This window comes from Macaca thibetana, chromosome 1 (assembly GCF_024542745.1).
Source record: "Macaca thibetana thibetana isolate TM-01 chromosome 1, ASM2454274v1, whole genome shotgun sequence".
NCBI lineage: Eukaryota > Metazoa > Chordata > Mammalia > Primates > Cercopithecidae > Macaca > Macaca thibetana.
The window spans coordinates 84,439,331-84,458,992 of record NC_065578.1 but is presented as its reverse complement, the minus strand read 5'-3'; the positions used below and the strand labels follow the sequence as shown (position 1 = coordinate 84,458,992).

Here is a 19,662-nt window from a genome sequence, read left to right as displayed (position 1 = left end):
AGCTGGGACTACGGGCGTGTGCCGTCACCCTCAACTAATTTTTTTTGTATGTTTTGTAGAGACTGGGTTTCATCGTGTTGCCCAGGCTAGTCTCGAACTCTTGAGCTCAAGCAGTCCACCTGCCTTGACCTCCCAAAGTACTGGGATTATAGGCATGAGCCACCATGCCCAGCCAGACTAGTTTTCAAAAGGAACATGACAATTACATTTTTTGGTCCATCTTATTTAGTAGACAAAAAAAATTTGCATTCCTTTGCTTGCTACTGAGATTGAACATATATTTAACCAGGTGTAGTGTGTTGTTTGTGTCTGTGTGTGTGTATGATCACAATTATTGCTGGAAATACCCTTAAGAGGCCAATGTATATGGAGTTGTGTTAGGAAATAATTATGAATTAAAAAAAGAAATATTCATATATTTAACTTGTTTTGATTTAAAATGCCATATTCTTCTCTAGCTTTCATTCTCTCTTCATTCCTTCCCTTCACAGCCAAACATTGAAAGGCTGTTTATTCTGGCTGTTATCGCTTCATCACCACTCGTTTTACTACTCAGAACATTGTAATATGGCTTCCTACCTCATCTCTCTGGACTTGTTCTTGCCACAGCTACTAAATGACCTTCTGACCAGCAAATCCATTTGTCACTTTTGGCTCCAGAAATAATGTTATTTTGATTTTTCTTTAAATAAGATTTTTTACCAGCTTAGACAACAAAGTAAGACCCTGTCTACAAAAAAAAAAAAAAAATGTTTTTTTTGGAGACAGAGTCTCGCTCTGTCGTCCGGGCTGCAGTGCAGTGGCATAATCTTGGCTCACTGAAACCTCTGCCTCCCGGAACAAGTGATCCTCCTGCCTCAGCTTCGTGAGTAGCTGGGATTACAGGCGTGTGCCACCACACCCACCTATTTTTTTTGTATTTTCAGTACAGTCGGGGTTTCATCATGTTGACCAGGCTGGTCTCGAACTTCTGACCTCAGATGATTCACCCGCCTCGGCCTCCCAAAGTGCTGGGATTACAGGCGTGAGCCACATGCCTGACCTACAAAAATTTTTAAAAAATTAATGGGTATGGTGTCACATGCCTGTAGCCTGAGCTACTTGGGAGGCTGAGGTGGGAAGATTGCTTGAGCAGGGAAGGTTGGTGCTGCAGTGAGCTGTGATCATGCCACTGTACTCCAGCCTGGGCAACAGAGTGGGACCCTGTCTCAAAAAAAAAAAAAAAAAAAAAAAAAAAAAAAACTAAAGTTTTAAATTGGCATCGATGTCTTCAATACAATTTTGAAGAAAAAATTATTTATTTTGTTAAATGATTGATCATATGCCACTACCTCAAAAAACATCATTTCTTTCCATAATTGTTGAAACCTAAATAACCATTCTACTTTTTGAGCCAATTACCCTTACTAGTTTCTTTAAGGATTAAAAAATATTTTCAGCAATTTTTTTTCTTTCATTTCTAACTCTACTATTCTTAAGGTTTATTTACTGAAAAAAAAAATATATATATATATTAGTTAAGAAGCATATTGGCCTTTTAAAAATGTCTTTCATAATCCAAATCATTATAGAACCTGGCCATGTTCTGGAATGGTTAGCTTCCTAGATTTAAACATGATAGTGATTACAAGTTACAACTACAGGACTTACCTGTACTTAAAAATGAACATTCTTACCCTAATCCCCTTTGCATCAGAGCCTTTGCTGTTGCCATGTTAGAAGAGACAGAGTTAATGGATGTATTTTCCCAGGGATTCCAGCTGAAATCTGGAGTGCATTCATAAGTATTTTATAAAGAATGTATATTTTAACCATTTAGTGGATTGTGTTGTTGGAACATAATTTTTTTTTTTTTGACAGTCTCGTTCGGCCACCCAGGCTGGAGTGCAGGGGTATAGTCTTGGCTCACTGCAACCACCATCTCCCGGGTTCAAGTGATTCTCCCATCTCAGCCTCCCGAGTAGCTGGGATCATAGGCAACCACCATCATGCCCGGCTAATTTTTGTATTTTCATAGAGATGGGGTTTCACCATGTTGGCCAGGCTGGTCTTGAACTCCTGACCTCAGGTGATCCTCCTGCCTCGGCCCACCAAAGTGCTGGGATTACAGGCATGAGCCACTGCACCCGGCTGGAACATAATTTAGGTCCCATATAATGTTTCTATTAGAAACTATGTTGTAGGTTCCAAACATCCAATTTATAAGCAAATCTTTGAAAAAAATCTTCTTAAAAGTGACAAGATGTTCATCTGTATTTTCTGCTATAAATTGTGTCCTTGAATTTGCCCCTTTAGGACTATATTAATTGAAATTTAATTTAATTTAGGCAACCCTAAAGATGTTGTTGGATCATTTGAAATTGGTGGCTTCCTATCATGAAGTGAATAAGATGACATGCCAGAATTTGGCTGTGTGCTTTGGACCAGTGTTATTAAGTCAGAAGCAAGAGCCTTCATCACATAACAACAGAGTCTTTACTGATTCAGAAGAACTTGCAAGTGCTTTGGATTTTAAAAAACACATTGAAGTTCTTCATTACTTACTCCAACTCTGGCCAGGTAAATGATTCTATGGAAATATTTTTCACTTTCAATGATAGGGCATTTGAATTAACTAATCATTAAATATGTTCATATATGATTGAAGAAACTCTTCTAGATTTTGCTTTTTCAAAATGTGATTTGATACCTGCCCTTTAGATTTTTTTTCATTTAAATATTTTCTGCCTTTGCTGATGACATCGTAGGCATGTAGATTAATGTGCACATTTTAGATTTGGTAGATCTAGATTTAAATCCTGGTTGTACCACTTATTAGCAATCTGACCTTGGGCTGGTTTCTTAACATCTCAGAGCCTTGTATCATCTTTTGTCATATGGATTTAATAATATGTTTATAGATTTTATATTAGGATTTTAAAAAATTGTATATGTAAAGTGCTCAGCATAGCTCTTGACACATAATAGAGACTCAATAAACACTAATTTATTTACTTTTCTCATTTTTAGTTCAACTGGTATAAAGCAGAATTCATTTTTCTCCTTAAATCAGTTCTTCTTTACGTCTTTAACTGCATTCATGGTCATTAGTCAAATTATCTCAGCTTGAATTGGGAATTATCTTTGACCTTTCCATCTTATCCAATCCTTATTCCAATCAATAACTAAAGACTGACAGTTGTTTTCCTAATTATCTCTGATATAGTTTCAGAGCTAAAAGAAATACGTATTTAATTAGACATTCTGTAAAGGACCCTGCATTTAAATTCCAAAATTTTCTTAGCTTTTAGTAACCCCTGCTACTCTCGCCCCACACTGCATGGGACCAAGTGTGAAGTACTTTGGTGCTTCGTGTAGAGCACACTAGTAACCATGCCTGGCCCTGGGGTCAGGCTTGGGTTCAGATCTGGATGGTGACACTTGCCGGCAGGGTGGGCTATGGCAAAAACTTTAACCTCTTCAACTCCCATTTTGCTTCTCTCTAAATAATGCCTGTCTCAGGGTTGTTGTAAAGATTGAGATAAAGCATCTAAGGCAGTGAGCAAAATGTTTAGCACAAAGTGAGCACTCAGTCAATGTCTTCGGTTACTCTTTTGTTGTATTTATATAGACAGAAAGATTAAAGTACAAGGGAATGCTTGAGTTCATCAGTTAAAGTGAATTAAAAATTAAGTTAATAAAAATTTTCCAGCATTTTGGGAGGCTGAGGCAGGTGGATCACAAGGTCAGGAGTTTGAGACCAGCCTGGCCAACATAGTGAAACCCTGCCTCCACTAAAAATACAAAAAAATTAGCGGGGCATGGTGGCAGGCACCTGTAGTCCCAACTACTTGGGAGGCTGAGGCAAGAGAATCGCTTGAACCCAGGAGGCAGAGGTTGCGGTGAGCCGAGATCGCAACACTGCACTCTAGCCTGGATGACAGACAGAGTGAGACTCCGTCTCAAAAAAAAAAAAAAAAAAAAAAAAATCAATGTTAAAAGTTGGAAAGTTAAAGCTTTTACTTTCTTTTAAATGCAGGCTTAAAAATTATTCTAATTTATGTTTTAACTGAATTAGAATGTTATTTTAACTATTTTAAAACCCTGAATCAAGATTATCTGGGTAATTGAACTGATTTCAGCATTTGATGCCCAATGTAAGGGATCTTTCAGAGTGTCAACTGTGTCTCCTTTTTCTAGAACAGCTTTAATTCTAATAAACACCAAGAATTTGGGAGAAAGCCATCTTGTCATTACCACAAATGAAAACTTGCTTTCCTGGAGATACCATTAAGTTTACTGTCAGTGTCTGAGTTCATTATTATTAATTATTAATTATTCTGTGCTAGAGGTTAAGGTCATTATATTATTTTATAATAGTAGCCACCTTAGTTTTGGGTTTGGGAGAAAAAACTTAATGTATATCTTGTGTTATAGAAAAAGCAGGTTCGGATTTCAACTTCACTGTATTCTAAAGACAACCTTAAACAGCTGTTCCTAGTGTACAGCACCTTATTCCAAAGATTTGTGTTGTTGGTTTTAAAAATAACTGCTCCTTTTTCTATAACCTGTTATTTTTCTTTAGTTGTAGTTCCTCAGACAAAGAGCAGGGCAGAAAGATGAGAAGAAACAAAAGTTTTACCCTGTCAATCACCTGCTGTTGAATTCAAGAAAAGGCAGAAATCAAGTAGATGAGGTGCACTTACTGGGCCTGAGAAAGTTGATGGTGACATAGAGAATGTGGCAAAGACTAGTAGGCGATAGCATATTAACTCAGCGAATGTCTATCCTATCTCCATGCATTCAATAGAAGGTTTTAGCTTTCCTTGCTATGCATATCTTATTTTTCCATTTGGAAATTCTCCAACTCCAGAGTTAAAAAGAGTTACTCCCTTCCTATTTATTTTCTAAACTTTTTGTTTTGTTTCATGTTATTTTTTGTTTATTAATTTTGGGCAAGAAGATAATTTGCTTTGAGATTTATATTTGAAAAGTCCTATCTTCAAAGTAGTTAGTTAGAACTCTAGCATATCAGCATTAGAAGGTAAAAATCATCCTGCCAATAGTCTTTTAGATTGTCTTCTACTGAACCCTCAGGTTCTCTGGAAGCAGCTTAGAAGCCAGATCAGCAAGGGGTGGGGGAACAAAATGGAAACACACTTCCCTGTTGACCAGAACAGCCTTTTTTTAATCTGTTTTATTATTGAGTTTTTACTAAAATATTTATTTTAGATATTCATTTTCTGTTTTAAGAATACTGAAAATTACTGCTGGTCCCCCTATCACTTTAAAGATGGAGAAATCAATTTAGAGTATAATTCCTAGATCCTTGCTATACCACATTTTCTTTCCTTTGTGGTTTTTTTTTTGGGGGGGGAGGGGTGGAGTCTCACTCTGTCGCCTAGGTTGGAGTGCACTGGCGCAATCTTGACTCACTGCAACCTCTGCCTCTTAGGTTCAAGCAGTTCTCCTACCTTAGCCTCCTGAGTGGCTGGGATTACAGGCATGTACCACTGCACCTGGCTAATTTTTGTATTTTTAGTAGAGATGGGGTTTCACCATATTGGCCAGGCTGATCTCAAACTCCTGACTTCAAGTGATCTGCCTGCCTCGGCCTCCCAAAGTGCTGGGATTACAGGCATGAGCCACAACACCTGGCCGCTATACCACATTTTCTATGACAAATATATTTGGGGCAAGTGTTTTGGAAAAGGTATCAATTTTTCTCTTATTTCTTTTTATTTCATCTTTCTTACTAGATTGTAAGTTTGGTGAGGTCGAGGATTATTTTTAACTTTATATTCCCAGGTCCTAGCAGAGTATTTGGCACTAACTAGTCAGTCAGTATATTTTTGTTAAATAAGGTAATTATAGATAAAAGTATAATAAAGTAGTAATTAGAAACAAATCTACTGGTAGAAAACAAGATAAGGAAAAATTAAGTTTCTTAGTACTTATTATATTTTGAATTCTTTTTCAGCAACCTTATAGACTGCATTTTTAATTTTATTCTCTTGAAGGTGGGTAGTCAACAGTGATGGGAAAACCAGAACTTTTGAGGTTAAAATTAGCCATTTTCACCATATATTTAGTTGTAAACCACTCCGACATCAGTAGTCTAAAAAGTCAGTGATGTTGGTTTTTCAGAAATTGAAATTTTTAGTCTAAAAGATATAAAATATCAGTTTAATTGGTTTCTTAATGTTTTCCAAGATAATATACAGAAATAATGTTTCAATATGGTCTTAGGTAAGTAACTGTAAGCAACTGGCAACAAAATGAATCTGGATTTTGTAGGCAAATGTCTGAAAATGCAGGCACAATAGGACAAGTTTTAAGACATAAAGCAAAAATACATGGTTAGATCAGACCAGATAACCTCAAGGCTAGCAGAATATTGTAATTGGTTGGTGAAAACAACAGGCATGACAGTTAAGCACTAAAAAGAACAGGAATAGCACAAAGAATGAGGGGGAAAAAGTAAGGAGATAGTGGTGATAAGTAGCTAGAGGAGGAAAAATATGAATAATTACACAGTGGAAAATTCAGATATCCATTCTGCACTTATATCCGTTGATGGTATGGACCATTCTATATTAATACTAACATTAAAGATCAATTTAAAGTAAATAACCTTTGTTTTCTAGAAAATTTTAGATCAAGAAATTTTAGCTATCTATAGTGATACATAATAACCATCTTAAAATGCAATAGAAATGTTAAAAACATACCTATGTACAGTTATCAAATATTTCAATAAAATCTAAATTTAAAAAAGTATGGGATCTCTGAAAAATGTTATGAATATCACTTTAAGTGTGGAAAACTAGAACCATATATATGCTTTTATAGTTTTTTAGTTGTTTTATTTTATACAACAACAAACAAGCATTCATTATATGTTGGAGAGTATAAAGTTGGTGTGTTATCACTGATTTATGTTGCTTTGTCTTAGTGAAGGGAAATAGAGATGAAGGGGCACTTATTAATGGAGAATAAACAAGCAGAAAGAGAAAGATATTATGGGTAGTCTTTAATAGCTATGTGTCAGCATTTTAAATTGTCTATTTTATATACAGAATAACCTTAGATAAATATTTTGTTCAACACACAAGAGTAAACCTTAGTTTGTAATGAAGTAATGTGTGTCTCTATGGTAATCGTCTATATGGCTAGCACAATGCATACTCTCAGAAGAAACTAGTCTTAATATGGAAAATGTTATTTGGGATTGTTAAATACCTAATCAGAATGAGAAAATAAAATATCTGTACTATTTCCAGGCAATAAATGAAGATAGTAGATAATGCTGTATAATCAAACTCAGGTAACAAGTGGTCAAATCTAGTATTTGCACATTTTATCAAAGTGAAATTTGGTCTGCTTAGTAAACTATGACTCTGCTGCTAATAGAATTGCAGAAAAGCCCACAAGGGTCAGAACTTACTAGGCTGATCACTTTAGATGCCTTTGCCTCATTTAGATGTTTGCAGATAAAGGAACTTCTTGTTATATTTTGTTTGTACACCAACATGCCTTGCCTGCTTTTTGCTGTAGCTTTTAATTTAGGAGAAGCTAGCAGCTTAGCTATTGTTTGAATTATAGCTAGATAATAATAAACTTGCACAGAAAATTAATTGACATTGGAAATGTGATTTGTTTGGGGACGTTATGATGTAGCATGAATTAGCACCATGGAACGTTATACTGCTTCTATCCTTAATCTACATTATGTCTGGTAATACAAAAATAATTATGGAATGCTTTCTTTTGATAGAGTGCATGTTTGTGTTTCAATGCATGTTTGTAGTTGTTGATTAAATGGCTTATCTTTAACTCTGTTTTTTTTTTAAGTTCAGTTGGATTACTGTCACTAAAGCAAAATTGTTGTTTGTTTCTAGTGCAGCGTTTAACTGTCAAAAAATCAACAGACAGTTTATTCCCAGAGCAGAAGTCTTCTCTGAATTATTTGAGGCAGAAGAAAGAACGACCTCATATGTTAAATTTGAGTGGTACTGATTCATCAGGAGTACTTAGGCCAAGGCAAAACCGATTAGACAGTCCACTTAGCAATCGTTATGCGGGAGACTGGAGCAGCTGTGGGGAAAACTACTTTTTAAATACAAAAGAAAATTTAAATGATGTGGATTATGATGATGTCCCTTCAGAAGAGAGAGAAATTGGAGAAAATTATAGCAAAATGGATGGGCCAGAAGTAATGATTGAACAGCCAATTCCCATGTCCAAAGAGTGTACATTTCAGACATATTTGACAATGCAGACAATTGAGTCTACAGTGGATCGAAAAAACAATCTCAAAGATCTACAAGAAAGTATTGATACTTTGATTGGAAATCTGGAACGTGAACTCAGCAAAAACAAGCTTAATATGAGTTTTTGAGATTGAGGGTTTTTCTGTTTTTTTTTTTTGTAATGTCTTAAAGTTTCAAATCTGTTTTTCTTTGCTTTCTTTTCTTATACCACCCACAGTGATGTTTTCATTTTATTACTCTTGAAATCTTTAATTTCTAATAAGTTTATCTGATTCAATTAAAAACACTATTCATTAATATAATTTTTACTTATCTCCCTAGAAAACTTTTCTGGGGATCAATAAAACTTGGACATCTTGGGCTATTTTACTAAATCTTGCCAAGTCTATGGAGATAACTTTCAAATGCACTTAAGAAGGTTCACATAAGTTATTATCCCCTCAAGGTTTTTCTGCTTTATGGGAACCACTCTTCTGTAGCTGAGACAGATGTTCTTTTTTTGTTGTTTTTTGAGACGGAGTCTCACTCTGTCACCCAGGATGGAGTACACTCGTGCGATCTCAGCTCACTGCAACCTCCACCTCCCCAGTTCAAGTGATTCTCCTGCCACAGCCTCCCGAGTAGCTGTGATGACAGGTGCCCACCACCATGCCCAGCTAATTATTGTATTTTTAGTAAAGACGGGGTTTCACCATGTTGGCCAGGCTAGTCTCAAACTCCTGACCTCAGGCGATCCGCCCACCTTGGCCTCCCGAAGTGCTGGGATTACAGGCGTGAACCACCACACCCGGCCTTTAGATGTTCTTTTAGAGGAACATCACAGCTGCTCAGTCTGATTTGCAGTACGGGTCCTGGTACACTGCTACATCCTTTGGTCACATTTGTAATGCAAATGCTGCTATAAGAAAATCTTTTTATAAATAAAAGTGAAATTATACAAGTATTAATGTATTCTGTATTAACAGTCAGTAATTTAAGCTTATAAAAATTAAATATTTTTATAATCCTGAAACTATGTATATATTTATAAATGCATATATGTATAGATATCAGGATGGGGGAGGGGTTACTGTAGAAGCGCATGTATTTTTAAAGTATATATGTCATGAGACCAAAATTATTATCTTAAAATATTTTTTTCAGGGAGAGAACATTTGAATTAAAGGAGGAATTACATAAAAACACCTGAACAAAAATATTCTAGAAGCATCTGAATAGAAATAATAGACTTTCTTTTCTTTATTCACAGAAAGTCATGATGTCCCCTGTGAAAAGTCATCTTTTACATTTGAAATCCTCTAACTCCTTAAGGGATTAAGTGCCCAGATTTCTGCACTGGTGACTTAGATTTAATAAATCTGCTCCTGTTCTATGCATTTTTATATTCCGCTTTGTTTTAATTATTTATTTGTAGTAGTACATTTATAACATTGACTTTATAATTACCCCATTTGTTTCTAAATAAATTGTCTTGCTAGCTTATTACATGTTTTTGATTTTTAAAAATTAACTTATTTTGGCTAAGTATATATACAGTGTTATAGCAATCACAGTAATGTTTGAAAATGTAAATTTAGAAGGCTTTTGTATTAAATAAAAATGTATTTTTTTAAACTTTTATATCTACAAAATATGTAATTTTAAAATTATAATTAGACTTTAAGTTACCAACTTTTAAGATATGCCAGTCATTGAAAAACTGACTTCCTGATGTTTTTCTGAATATTAAAGTACTTAAACTGTTTCTATGCAATAAATATTGATAAACAATCTTATTTAATTTGAAAACCCATTGTTAAAAAATAAATATTTTTATATGAAATTTTCATTTTTTAAAACTTTGTGTTAACAATTCAGAAGAGAATACCAAGAGAACATATATGCTGAGTAAACAATCAAAGGAAAGTACTCTTGAATATTTAATAGGAAAGCTGTCTCAGTTTCCTTCCTTTTGTTGCTATATCATGTATGAATTGAATAAATTGTTCCAGAAATGTAAAAATTTTATTAAAATATTATAATCTTCGTGTTATGCTATTAATTATAATGGTTTTAAGGATCACTTATGTTAATATTCCTTTTAAACAAAGGTGTTAAAGTTTTGGACCATCATGTATTATCTATCAATATATGTAATAACATTTATTTGTCCAAAATTTTCCAGAATCTGAAATACTCTAAGGGCCATGCTCGTATTACTGTATTACTATATTATTTTGGGTGAGAATAGTTTTAAAGTTGATCTCTGTGATCTTAGAGAATTCTAATCAGTTTTTTGTTGTCTACACTGAGTTATAGCTATAAACTGCTTTTATGACTCTGCTGTCCCAGAAGTGTTGTATAAGTTTAGATGTCTTTACTTTAAATGGCATTTTACTTCAAATATTTTTTGAGAGTTTTTATACCTGCTTTTTATTATTTCCTAGGATCTTTCTGTAGTGTCAAATGTTGTTCCTTTCTGAGCCTGCCAGCTTTAATTTTTCTTTTCTTTTTCTTTCTTCTTCTTCTTCTTCTTCTTCTTTTTTAAATAGAGACAAGGTCTCTGTATATTGCCAAGGCTGGTCTCAAATTCCTGGGCTCAAGCGATCCACCCACCTCAGCCTCCCAAAGTGCAAGGATTACAGGTGTGAGCCACTATGCCCAGCTTCTAATGTTTTTTAGGATTAAAAACAATTTTAATTTTAGAGCATGTACCTGAATAAAAATTCTAAACAATTCAGATGGATAGAAAATAAAAGTACAAGTGTTTCTGCCTGCCATCCACACCAATTTCACCTCTTAGAGGTAACAGCACGTTTCTTGCTGCTATTTCTTATAATTTAAGCCAAATTTGTTGTTTTATGAATGATAAGCAATTTATCTCACTTCATTCCTTCTCACCATTTTTGGTTTTAGTTCTTCATTAGTTCTCCTTTATAACTTCAGTTAATAATTTTTTTGATCCATTGATTTTAAATATATTTCCCTAACATTGAGGAAATGACCAACCTTGTACTTCCCTTCCAACTCATTACTGTCCTTTTACTGCCTATCTTCTCTTAAGTTATACGATTAGTTTATATAATAAGTTTTAATAGATGTATAATGTTTTCCCTTTATATTGTATATTTATTTGTATCTTGTATATACCGTATACTGTATATTTATTCTAAAAACTGCAAATCAGTAACTAGCAGTCACACTATGCAAGAGTATGCACAGGTAAACCTGTGATTTATCTCCTTCTATGTATCTATCTTATATCCTTGAGTCTGTGCTGATTTAAGCAGAATGTTTTCACACATAAACGCCAAATGGATTCTTTCATAGCAAGCCGTCAACTTCCCCAAATCATGCCATGTGTCATTTGCTACATAATTGGATCATGGCTTCTGCAGATTTTCATGGTTCCTGGAGTACGTAATTGCTTTTCTTTCTTTCTTTTTTTTTTTTAAATCTTCAAATAGAGACGGGATATTGTTTTGTTGCCAGGACTGGTCTCAAACTTGTAGGCTCAAGCGATCCTTTCCGCCTCGGCCTCCCAAAGTGCTGGGATTACAGTGTGAGCCACTGCATCCAGCCTGATTTTATTTCTTGACAGAAGAAAAATGCTTGCTTTACTGTAGCTTCTTTTAATCAACTATTGAATTACCAAATTTGTTCAGAGTGATTTTAGCTCTCATCATGAGATTCCAGAACTATATTCTCGTCTTTATTTATTTTTCTTTGACAGAATTGACAGGAAGAAAAAAAACATGTTCTTCACTCTAACCCCGAGATCATTTTATGCTTCTTAATCAGCTTCATCAAATTTGGACAAAGTGATTTTTAGCTGTCATCTCGGGATGTATTTCCTTTGTACTCCTTTTTTTGTTGTTGTTTTGCCGCACTCTTTCTTGAATTTGTCTTTTCTGTTTGCTAAAGTATATTTACAGGTACCTTTTTTTCCCCTAGAAAGGATGCATGGGAGATAAACTAGGAGTCCTTGTGTGTCTGACAAGGCCTTTATTTTTTCCTCACACTTTATTTTTATTGGGCCTGCAGCTCTAGGTTCAAACTCATTAATTTCTTGAGAATTTTGAGGGCATTTCACTATTACCTTCAAGCATCCAGTTTTGCAGTAATCCAGGCTAGAAAGATTCAGACCAGGATAGAAACAATAGAGATGGTGAGATATGGTTGGATTCTTAATATATTTTGAAGCAAGAGCTAAAGGAATCTGCCAGTGGACTATGAAAGGAGTAGGGCCTGAGCAGCTGAATGATGGAGCTCCTTCAAATGAGATTGAAATGACTCCATGTTTTTTCAGTGAGTTCCTTCTGTTGGATGTTGGTATTGTTAATACAGTAGTTATTAAAATGTCTTATAATGTCCTGTTAACAATTAGTACTAATGCTTCTGTACTTGGTGATGGTGCTCATAGAGTTACTACTAGAATAAGAAGGCCAGAAGACTTCGTATTTATCTAAGTAAAGTCCCACATAATAACTGTCTAGAAAATTCCAGATTATGTAGCTTTATATGTTAGGGGGTCCCTGAAAAGAATTTAGTTTCCAGACCACAGATTGACTTTGATGGTTAGGATTTTATAAATACATCAATTTTTAGGTACTTTGGCATGATAAAGTTGTATTATGATTAATAATAGCAAGTCTTGATTCGAGGCTTACTCACCTGAGGACTTTGGTACAAAAATGCTCTTTTGCTCTTTTTCCTGACCAATTTTCATTTTGAATGCAATAAGGGCCACATTTGATAAACACTGAAATGCCACAAGTCACATTTCTTGATTGCATTCTGCCTCAGCCAGAAATGGACTTGTTAACTCAGGCAGAAATTGAATTATTGAGAAAATAGTGTATCAGAAGGAAGACTTTTGGGTGCTGAAAGTCTTTTATATTTTCGTCCAGGTGGTGGTTTCATAGGTGTTTACATATCAGGTTGCATCCTTAAGATTTGTGCCCTTTATATGTCATCCCTCTATTTTTTTAAAGGGAAAGCTTGAGAAATAGACTTGGAAAATAAACAGAAACTAAGAGGGGCTAGGTTGTCAGAATGACAGCAATCAAGGCTGTGCCTGGTTACAACGCCGCTGTTGCTGTCACTGTCACTAAGCAGCCCCACGTTCTCCCCACTGGAGTGAGTTAGAAAACATCCTCACTCTGCATTATTCCTGACTGAGAGTTCCGGACAGAAGCATGAGTTTGTACTCCAGCTTCCAGGAGGCAGAGAGGAATTAGCTTGCATCCTTTCTTAGAACTTACATAGTAAGTAATTCTATGACTGCAGAAGGAGATTTGGATGCTGAGCTGGCAAAAGAGTGACACACACAACACTTCCATCTGAACCCTGTTGCTCCAAAATTGGAGTCTTTCTTACCCCGTCCCCCCAGTATATCCCAGCCATCAACAGGTCTGAGTGTTGTGTGTCTGAAACTGTATTGGAGTTTGTCACTGCTAACACACTAGTCCAAGCCACCATCATCCCTCAATCTCCTAGTTCCTCTCTGCTATCACTCTCCGCTCTCCACACCCACGATCCAGTCTCTTCATAGAAGCTAATGTGAAAAAGATAAACTGCATCATTTCCTAGGCCTTCTCCCTTGTTGCCCAGCTCTAGCAACACTGGGGACCCTCATTCCTGTCTGAGGCTCTCTGCTCTTGCCATTGACCCTGCCTGGAAAGCTCTTTATCCAGATGTTAGTTAGGTAGCTCCTTTTTGTCATTCGCTTCTCTGCTCAAATGTCACTTCAAAGAGCCTGCTTCTGAACAGCCTGCTCTGAGAATAAGGGGAAGAAGCAGATGGAGATTTCTGTTTCTTGTAACAAATGCTATTAATAAACACTTATGGTACTATCTGACTAAACTGCAGATATTTATCACTTTGGTAAATGTTTACATTTAAACCAAATTTAAGAAAAATATTTGAAGAACTACACCCACATCCATTGTCACTTTTTGTCGTATCACCTGGGCTTATTTTCATCAAGGCTTTATCATTATCTGAAATTATCTCATTTATTTGTTTATTCATTTATTGTCTACGTCCACTCTTCTAGAATGTAATCTCCATGGCAGCAGAGACTTTGTATATCTCGTTCATTGCCATATGCCTAGGGACTATAACATAGAAGCTGTTCAATTAATTGTTAACCAGCGAATGACTGTAACAAGACTTGAGAATGGTTGTCTTTTTGTTAGGAAAAGACTAAGTATTATAATCACAATGTCTACATAATTTTAAAAATATTTGCTCCTGAGTAATAAATTATTTGTGGTTAAGAGAGCAATGTTATTTCTTTTTAAAAAACGACTTGTCTTTTTTTTGTAGTTAAAATGGTCTTGGGAAAATTAGTGACTACAAGTAGGTGGGTGGGTAAATTTGGGATGATTTTTTGTAGTATTTCTTTGCTGCAGAATGCAGTCTAAACATTTCTGTGATATGTATATGAAAATGCACATCTCACCATAACAAAGGAACATCTTTAAGAAATATTTTGTTAAAATGCATCATTTCTTTATAGAAATCATAAAGAGCAAAATATATCCTCTTAGTTTTGACCTGATTTACTTCATATACACTTTCTCTGGAACTGGAAAAAACTATTTTTCATTTTGTTAAAATATTTTCATAAAACTTGAATGAACCCTGTAAGTAGAACTCTTCCTTATTAGAAAAAATAGCAGAGAAACCACTTTGAGGGACAGGCACTACATTTAACGTTTTTATTTTCCTCAATGCCAAGTGTTTGTTTTAAGCAAGTGAGAAAATGCGTAAACATTGGCCTTGGGTTGGGTTAACTTCATTCTTATTTGTTTCATAAGGCCACTTGACATGCTTTTAAGTTATCTGGGTTAATCTTGCCTTTTTGCTTAATGGAGGTATAGATGTGGTAGAAACTTGGTGTTGCCCTCTATTTTCTATATACTTTGGAAATTCCACTCTTCAAAATAATTTTCCAAAGAGAGTTTAAAATTTCAGCTTCAGAAAAGTGCAATCCACATTAAATGAAGAAACAGGAAAGCCCCTCACATTCAAGACTTTTTGTGTGTGAAAGTTAAGAAACAGCATGCTTGCAGCTCACATTTTTTTCACACATTGAACAGTGACCCCTTGTTCTTGACTTTTGTTCAAGAAACGAGATGCAGGTTGCCAGCCTGTTTGCGTCTGTTCTTGCCTTTTTTCCCCCTGTGGCCGTTGTAAAACCCACTCTTTAACCTAAGAGCAAGTTTGAAACCTTAGGTAAGTGAAAACTACTTGTCTCGGTTGGTAGATAAGAAATGTCAGAGCATAAAGTGCCATCTGTCCAAGGTTATAAATCTACATTTGATCTGTACTCTATATCAAACTCACCTATAAAGCCAAGGAAATATACATAAAAGAAGGCATACAGTGTCTCTTCCCTCAACATTTATGAACACTTTCAACTACATAGAAAAGTTGAAAATTTTATGGTGAATACCCATATATCTAGCATCCAGATTCTATATAAGCTTTTTGTTAATTTGCTTAATCACATATCTATCCATTATTTGTCATACTTTTTTGTGCATTTCAAATTAAGTTGCAGGTATCAGGACATTTCACAGTAAGTATCATTTTGGAAGCCAAAAAAAAGATTCATTGTTGGTGAACTTTGTGTGATTATAATTAACCTCTAAAAGATCTGTGGTATTAATTCATCACAAATCTTAGAATTCATCACTGTTAGAAAGAACCAACATTGCTATTAATAGCCTCTAAAAAGTAATGGATATTTTGAGTATCTTGTAATTATTATTATTATTATTATTATTATTATTTTGAGTCCTGTTGTGTCACCCAGGCTGGAGTGTAGTGGTGTGATCTTGGCTCACTGCAACCTCTGCTTCCCGGGTTCAAGCAATTCTCCTGTCTCAGCCTCCCGAGTAGTTGGGATTACAGGCGTGTGCCACCACACCTGGCTAATTTTTGTATTTTTAGTAGAGCTGGAGTTTCACCATGTCGGCCAGACTGGTCTTGAACTCCTGACCTTAGGTATATCTTGTAATTCTTACCACATTACTTTTAGCTATCCTAGACTTCCATCATTCACAGACAACCTGCACAATTTCTACCATATTTAAATACCATGTGTAATATTACTTTCTTATTTTATTTAAAATTATTTTTTCAATTGAAAAAAATTGAAATGTAAAACTTCACACTGCTGCCATATGTGGAAAACCAGTATCAATTGTTATTAACGAGTTAAACAGTTTTTTCTATACACTAAAATGAATTCATAACTATTAAGATAATTAAGGTGTGAGCTCTATGTACTGTTATGTACACCTTAACATGCATATCACACTTCGGGAAATACTGAGTTATAATCTCTGCTATGGTGTGGATATGGTTGGTTTGTCCCCAGCGAATCTCTTGTCAAAATTTACTCCTCAGTGTGGTGTTTTGGGAGGTGAAAGTTGTTTGGGTAACAGGGCAGATTCCTCATGAATAGATTAATACCCTCCCTGGGAGGTGGAGTGAGGAGTTCTCACTGTATTAGTTCCAATAGAGCCAGTTGTTAAAAATAGCCTAGCACCTCTTTGCACACTCTCCCTCCACCACCACCCCTTTCTCGCCATGTGACCTGTGCATATGCTGTATCTCCTTCACCTTCTCCCATGAATGGAAGCAGCCAGCAGCGCTCACCCAATCTTGAACTTTCTGGCCACCAGAATCATGAGTCAAATAAACCTTTTTCCTTTATAAATTACTTAGCCTCAGGTATTCCTTTGTAGCAACACAAAATTAACTAAGATAATCTCCATCTTTTGTATCACAAATGTTGGGCACAAGAAAAGTCAAAGCTGCATTGAAAGTTGAACACACAGATAACACCAGTCTGTTTTCTTTTTAAGGGACAAAAGCACCTTGTCCAGGTAAGACACTGGACTAGCTCCCATCTGGAGCTGGCGATGGCGAGAGTGAAAGGTCTCCTAACGCAGGGTTGGGGAGGGTCTGTCTGCAGTCTGAGATTGTGTCCCAAATGGGTCCCATTCTTCATGAACCCTGTAGGTGCCACACTGGCAGGAACAGAGCCAAAGCCCAATTCTTACAGCCTGCATTTCTGCCTTGAGGACTTCTCAGTGCTGTTTCCCTGACCACATTTTTTTTTCTCATTTTGTTTCCTCTCACACTGTTAACCCTCTCCTACCAGCATATTTTCCCCTGAACTACCAACATAGGGTTGGTAGGAAATCAACAAAAACTTATCTTTCCTTCCTAAGATTAGAACCAGGGCATAGGAGCCAGACATAGAGATCAAAATACCAAATTTACTTTTGATAAAGATAAGCTGGAGAATATGGCCTGAGTCTATGGCCAAGTGGGCTTCTTCACACATCCTCTGTGATCTGACCTAGTAACTGGTGGAGTTAATGAAAAAAGGCCTCTCCTGGCATGGGCAGAGCCTGTCAGCACCATAAAAGTATGTATGACCAGCAGGCTGGTGTGTGGTGAAAGAATGCAGAAGGCCCCTAGCCAAGTATGCTCAAGTTCTTCTCAATTCACTACTCAGATGAGTCATTCTTTGTGACTTGGGGAACAGTAAATGAGGGGTTTAAAGAGAAGCTGGAAGTGGTTCTCTCATGCTCTTTTACCTTGAGAAGCAGCGAAATCCCCTCTCTTTTATGGAAATGGTAAAAGTACAGGATGTTATCCTCTAAAAATGACCTCCTATTGTTTCCTCTTAATAAAGGACCAAATTGTCACAAGATAAACTTTGGGACCCTTCTGTAAATGGAGTAGGAAGTGGAAATGCTGAACTGCACATAGGCAGTCAAAAAAAAAAAAAAAAAAAAAAAACTCATAAAGATTTTCCAGGTAATCACTAGGCAATTGCTGCCATGGGGCACCCAGTTAATTTGCAAAGTGGCCCAAACAGCATATTCTCACCTCTCTTGGTAAATCCTTTCCCCTCAGGCCCCCATGGCCATGTGCCACCTCTGGCTGCCTTGGGCCTCAGATATCCCAATCAGTCTTGCCTTTCCTTCCTGTGCCCAACAGAAACTGTCTCCTCCTTCTCTACCTCCAGGGAAATCTTGCCTTCCATTTGGTTTTATAATCTTGCCTGGAAGAATGTGGTCTTATCACCTGATTCAAATACTAACGTGTTAATGATGGATAGGGTTTATTTGTACTTTATTTTAAAACGGAAGCATATTAAACTATGCCTAAGAAAGTGCTGGGGGTACTCTTTAGGTTCTCCTGGTTCTTTTTGCTAACTGTGGGGTCCCTTGATGCTCCTGCTACAGTTCCATGTTATGTTCACCTCTGAAAGACTGTTGGCTTTTGTATTAGCCATCTCAACTTCTCAGGTCTACTTTCATCCTCAGCCAGTAGGGAACAGTACTTAAGCCATTATCAGCCATATCCTTAATGCATTTAAACAGGGCCTAGGTCACAAGGGGGTTGTTGGGCTTCTGACAAATCACCTAGTGGAAATTCTATGAAAGTCAGAACTGCATATGTAAATTTTTTAAATATACATATGCATACGAAGGACTAACCAAAACAACTTTGAAAGAGAACAAAGTTGGAGGACCAACATTATCCAATTTAAAGGTGACTTATAAAGTGACAGTAATCAAGATGGTATAGTAATGGCATCAAAATAGACAAATCAATAGAATAATAGTTCAGAAATAGATTCATACATATATAGACAACTGATTTTTGATGAGACAATTCAGTGAAGAAAGAATAGTCTTTTCAACAAATGCCACAACAGTAGAATATTTCCATGAAAAAAATGCTTTAATCCACATCTCATACCATATGTGAAAATGAACTCAAAATACATCATAGACCTAAATGTAAAGCCTAAAAGTATAAAACTTCTAGAAGAAAACCTTGGATTATGCACAGATTTCTCACCAAAGACATGACACATAAAAAAAATTTTTTGATAAACTGAACTTCATCAAATTTACAAACGTCTGCCCTTTGAAAGACCCTGTTGAGAGAATGAGAAGATAAACCACAGATTGGGAGTATACATTTGCATATATCTGATAATGGCTGACATCCAGGGTGTATAAAAAAATTCCAAAACCTCAATAATAATTTAAAAAACACTCCCCGTGCTCCCTGCAATGAGCAAAATACATGAACAAACACTTCATGAAAGAGTGTATATGAATAGCAAATAAAGACATGAAAATTAACAACTATCATTAGTCATTAGGAAATGCAAATTAAAACTACAAAAAGATAACACCGCAGAGCAATTAGAATGGCTGAATTTTAAAAGAGCGACCCTACGGGAAGAATGTGGAGGAAATGAGACTCTCATATACTGCAGGTGGGAACGTAAAATGACACAACCACTTTGGAAAATATTTAGCAATGTCTTAAAAAGTTAAAAATATACATACCACAGGATCCAGACATTCCATTCCTAGATATT

The 19,662-nt window shown here is 35.9% G+C and overlaps 1 protein-coding gene across 1 annotated transcript in view; it reads left to right on the top strand.

The window, feature by feature from the left end:
* Positions 1 to 9,659, top strand: part of SYDE2 (synapse defective Rho GTPase homolog 2) — a 40,783-nt gene extending 31,124 nt beyond the window's left edge. The window contains exons 6-7 of the mRNA XM_050771360.1: positions 2,328 to 2,559; positions 7,881 to 9,659. Coding sequence (XP_050627317.1) covers positions 2,328 to 2,559; positions 7,881 to 8,380 — 732 coding nt within the window. The 3' untranslated portion in view covers positions 8,381 to 9,659. The remainder of the gene's footprint in view (positions 1 to 2,327; positions 2,560 to 7,880) is intronic.
* The last annotated feature ends 10,003 nt before the right edge of the window (positions 9,660 to 19,662 follow it).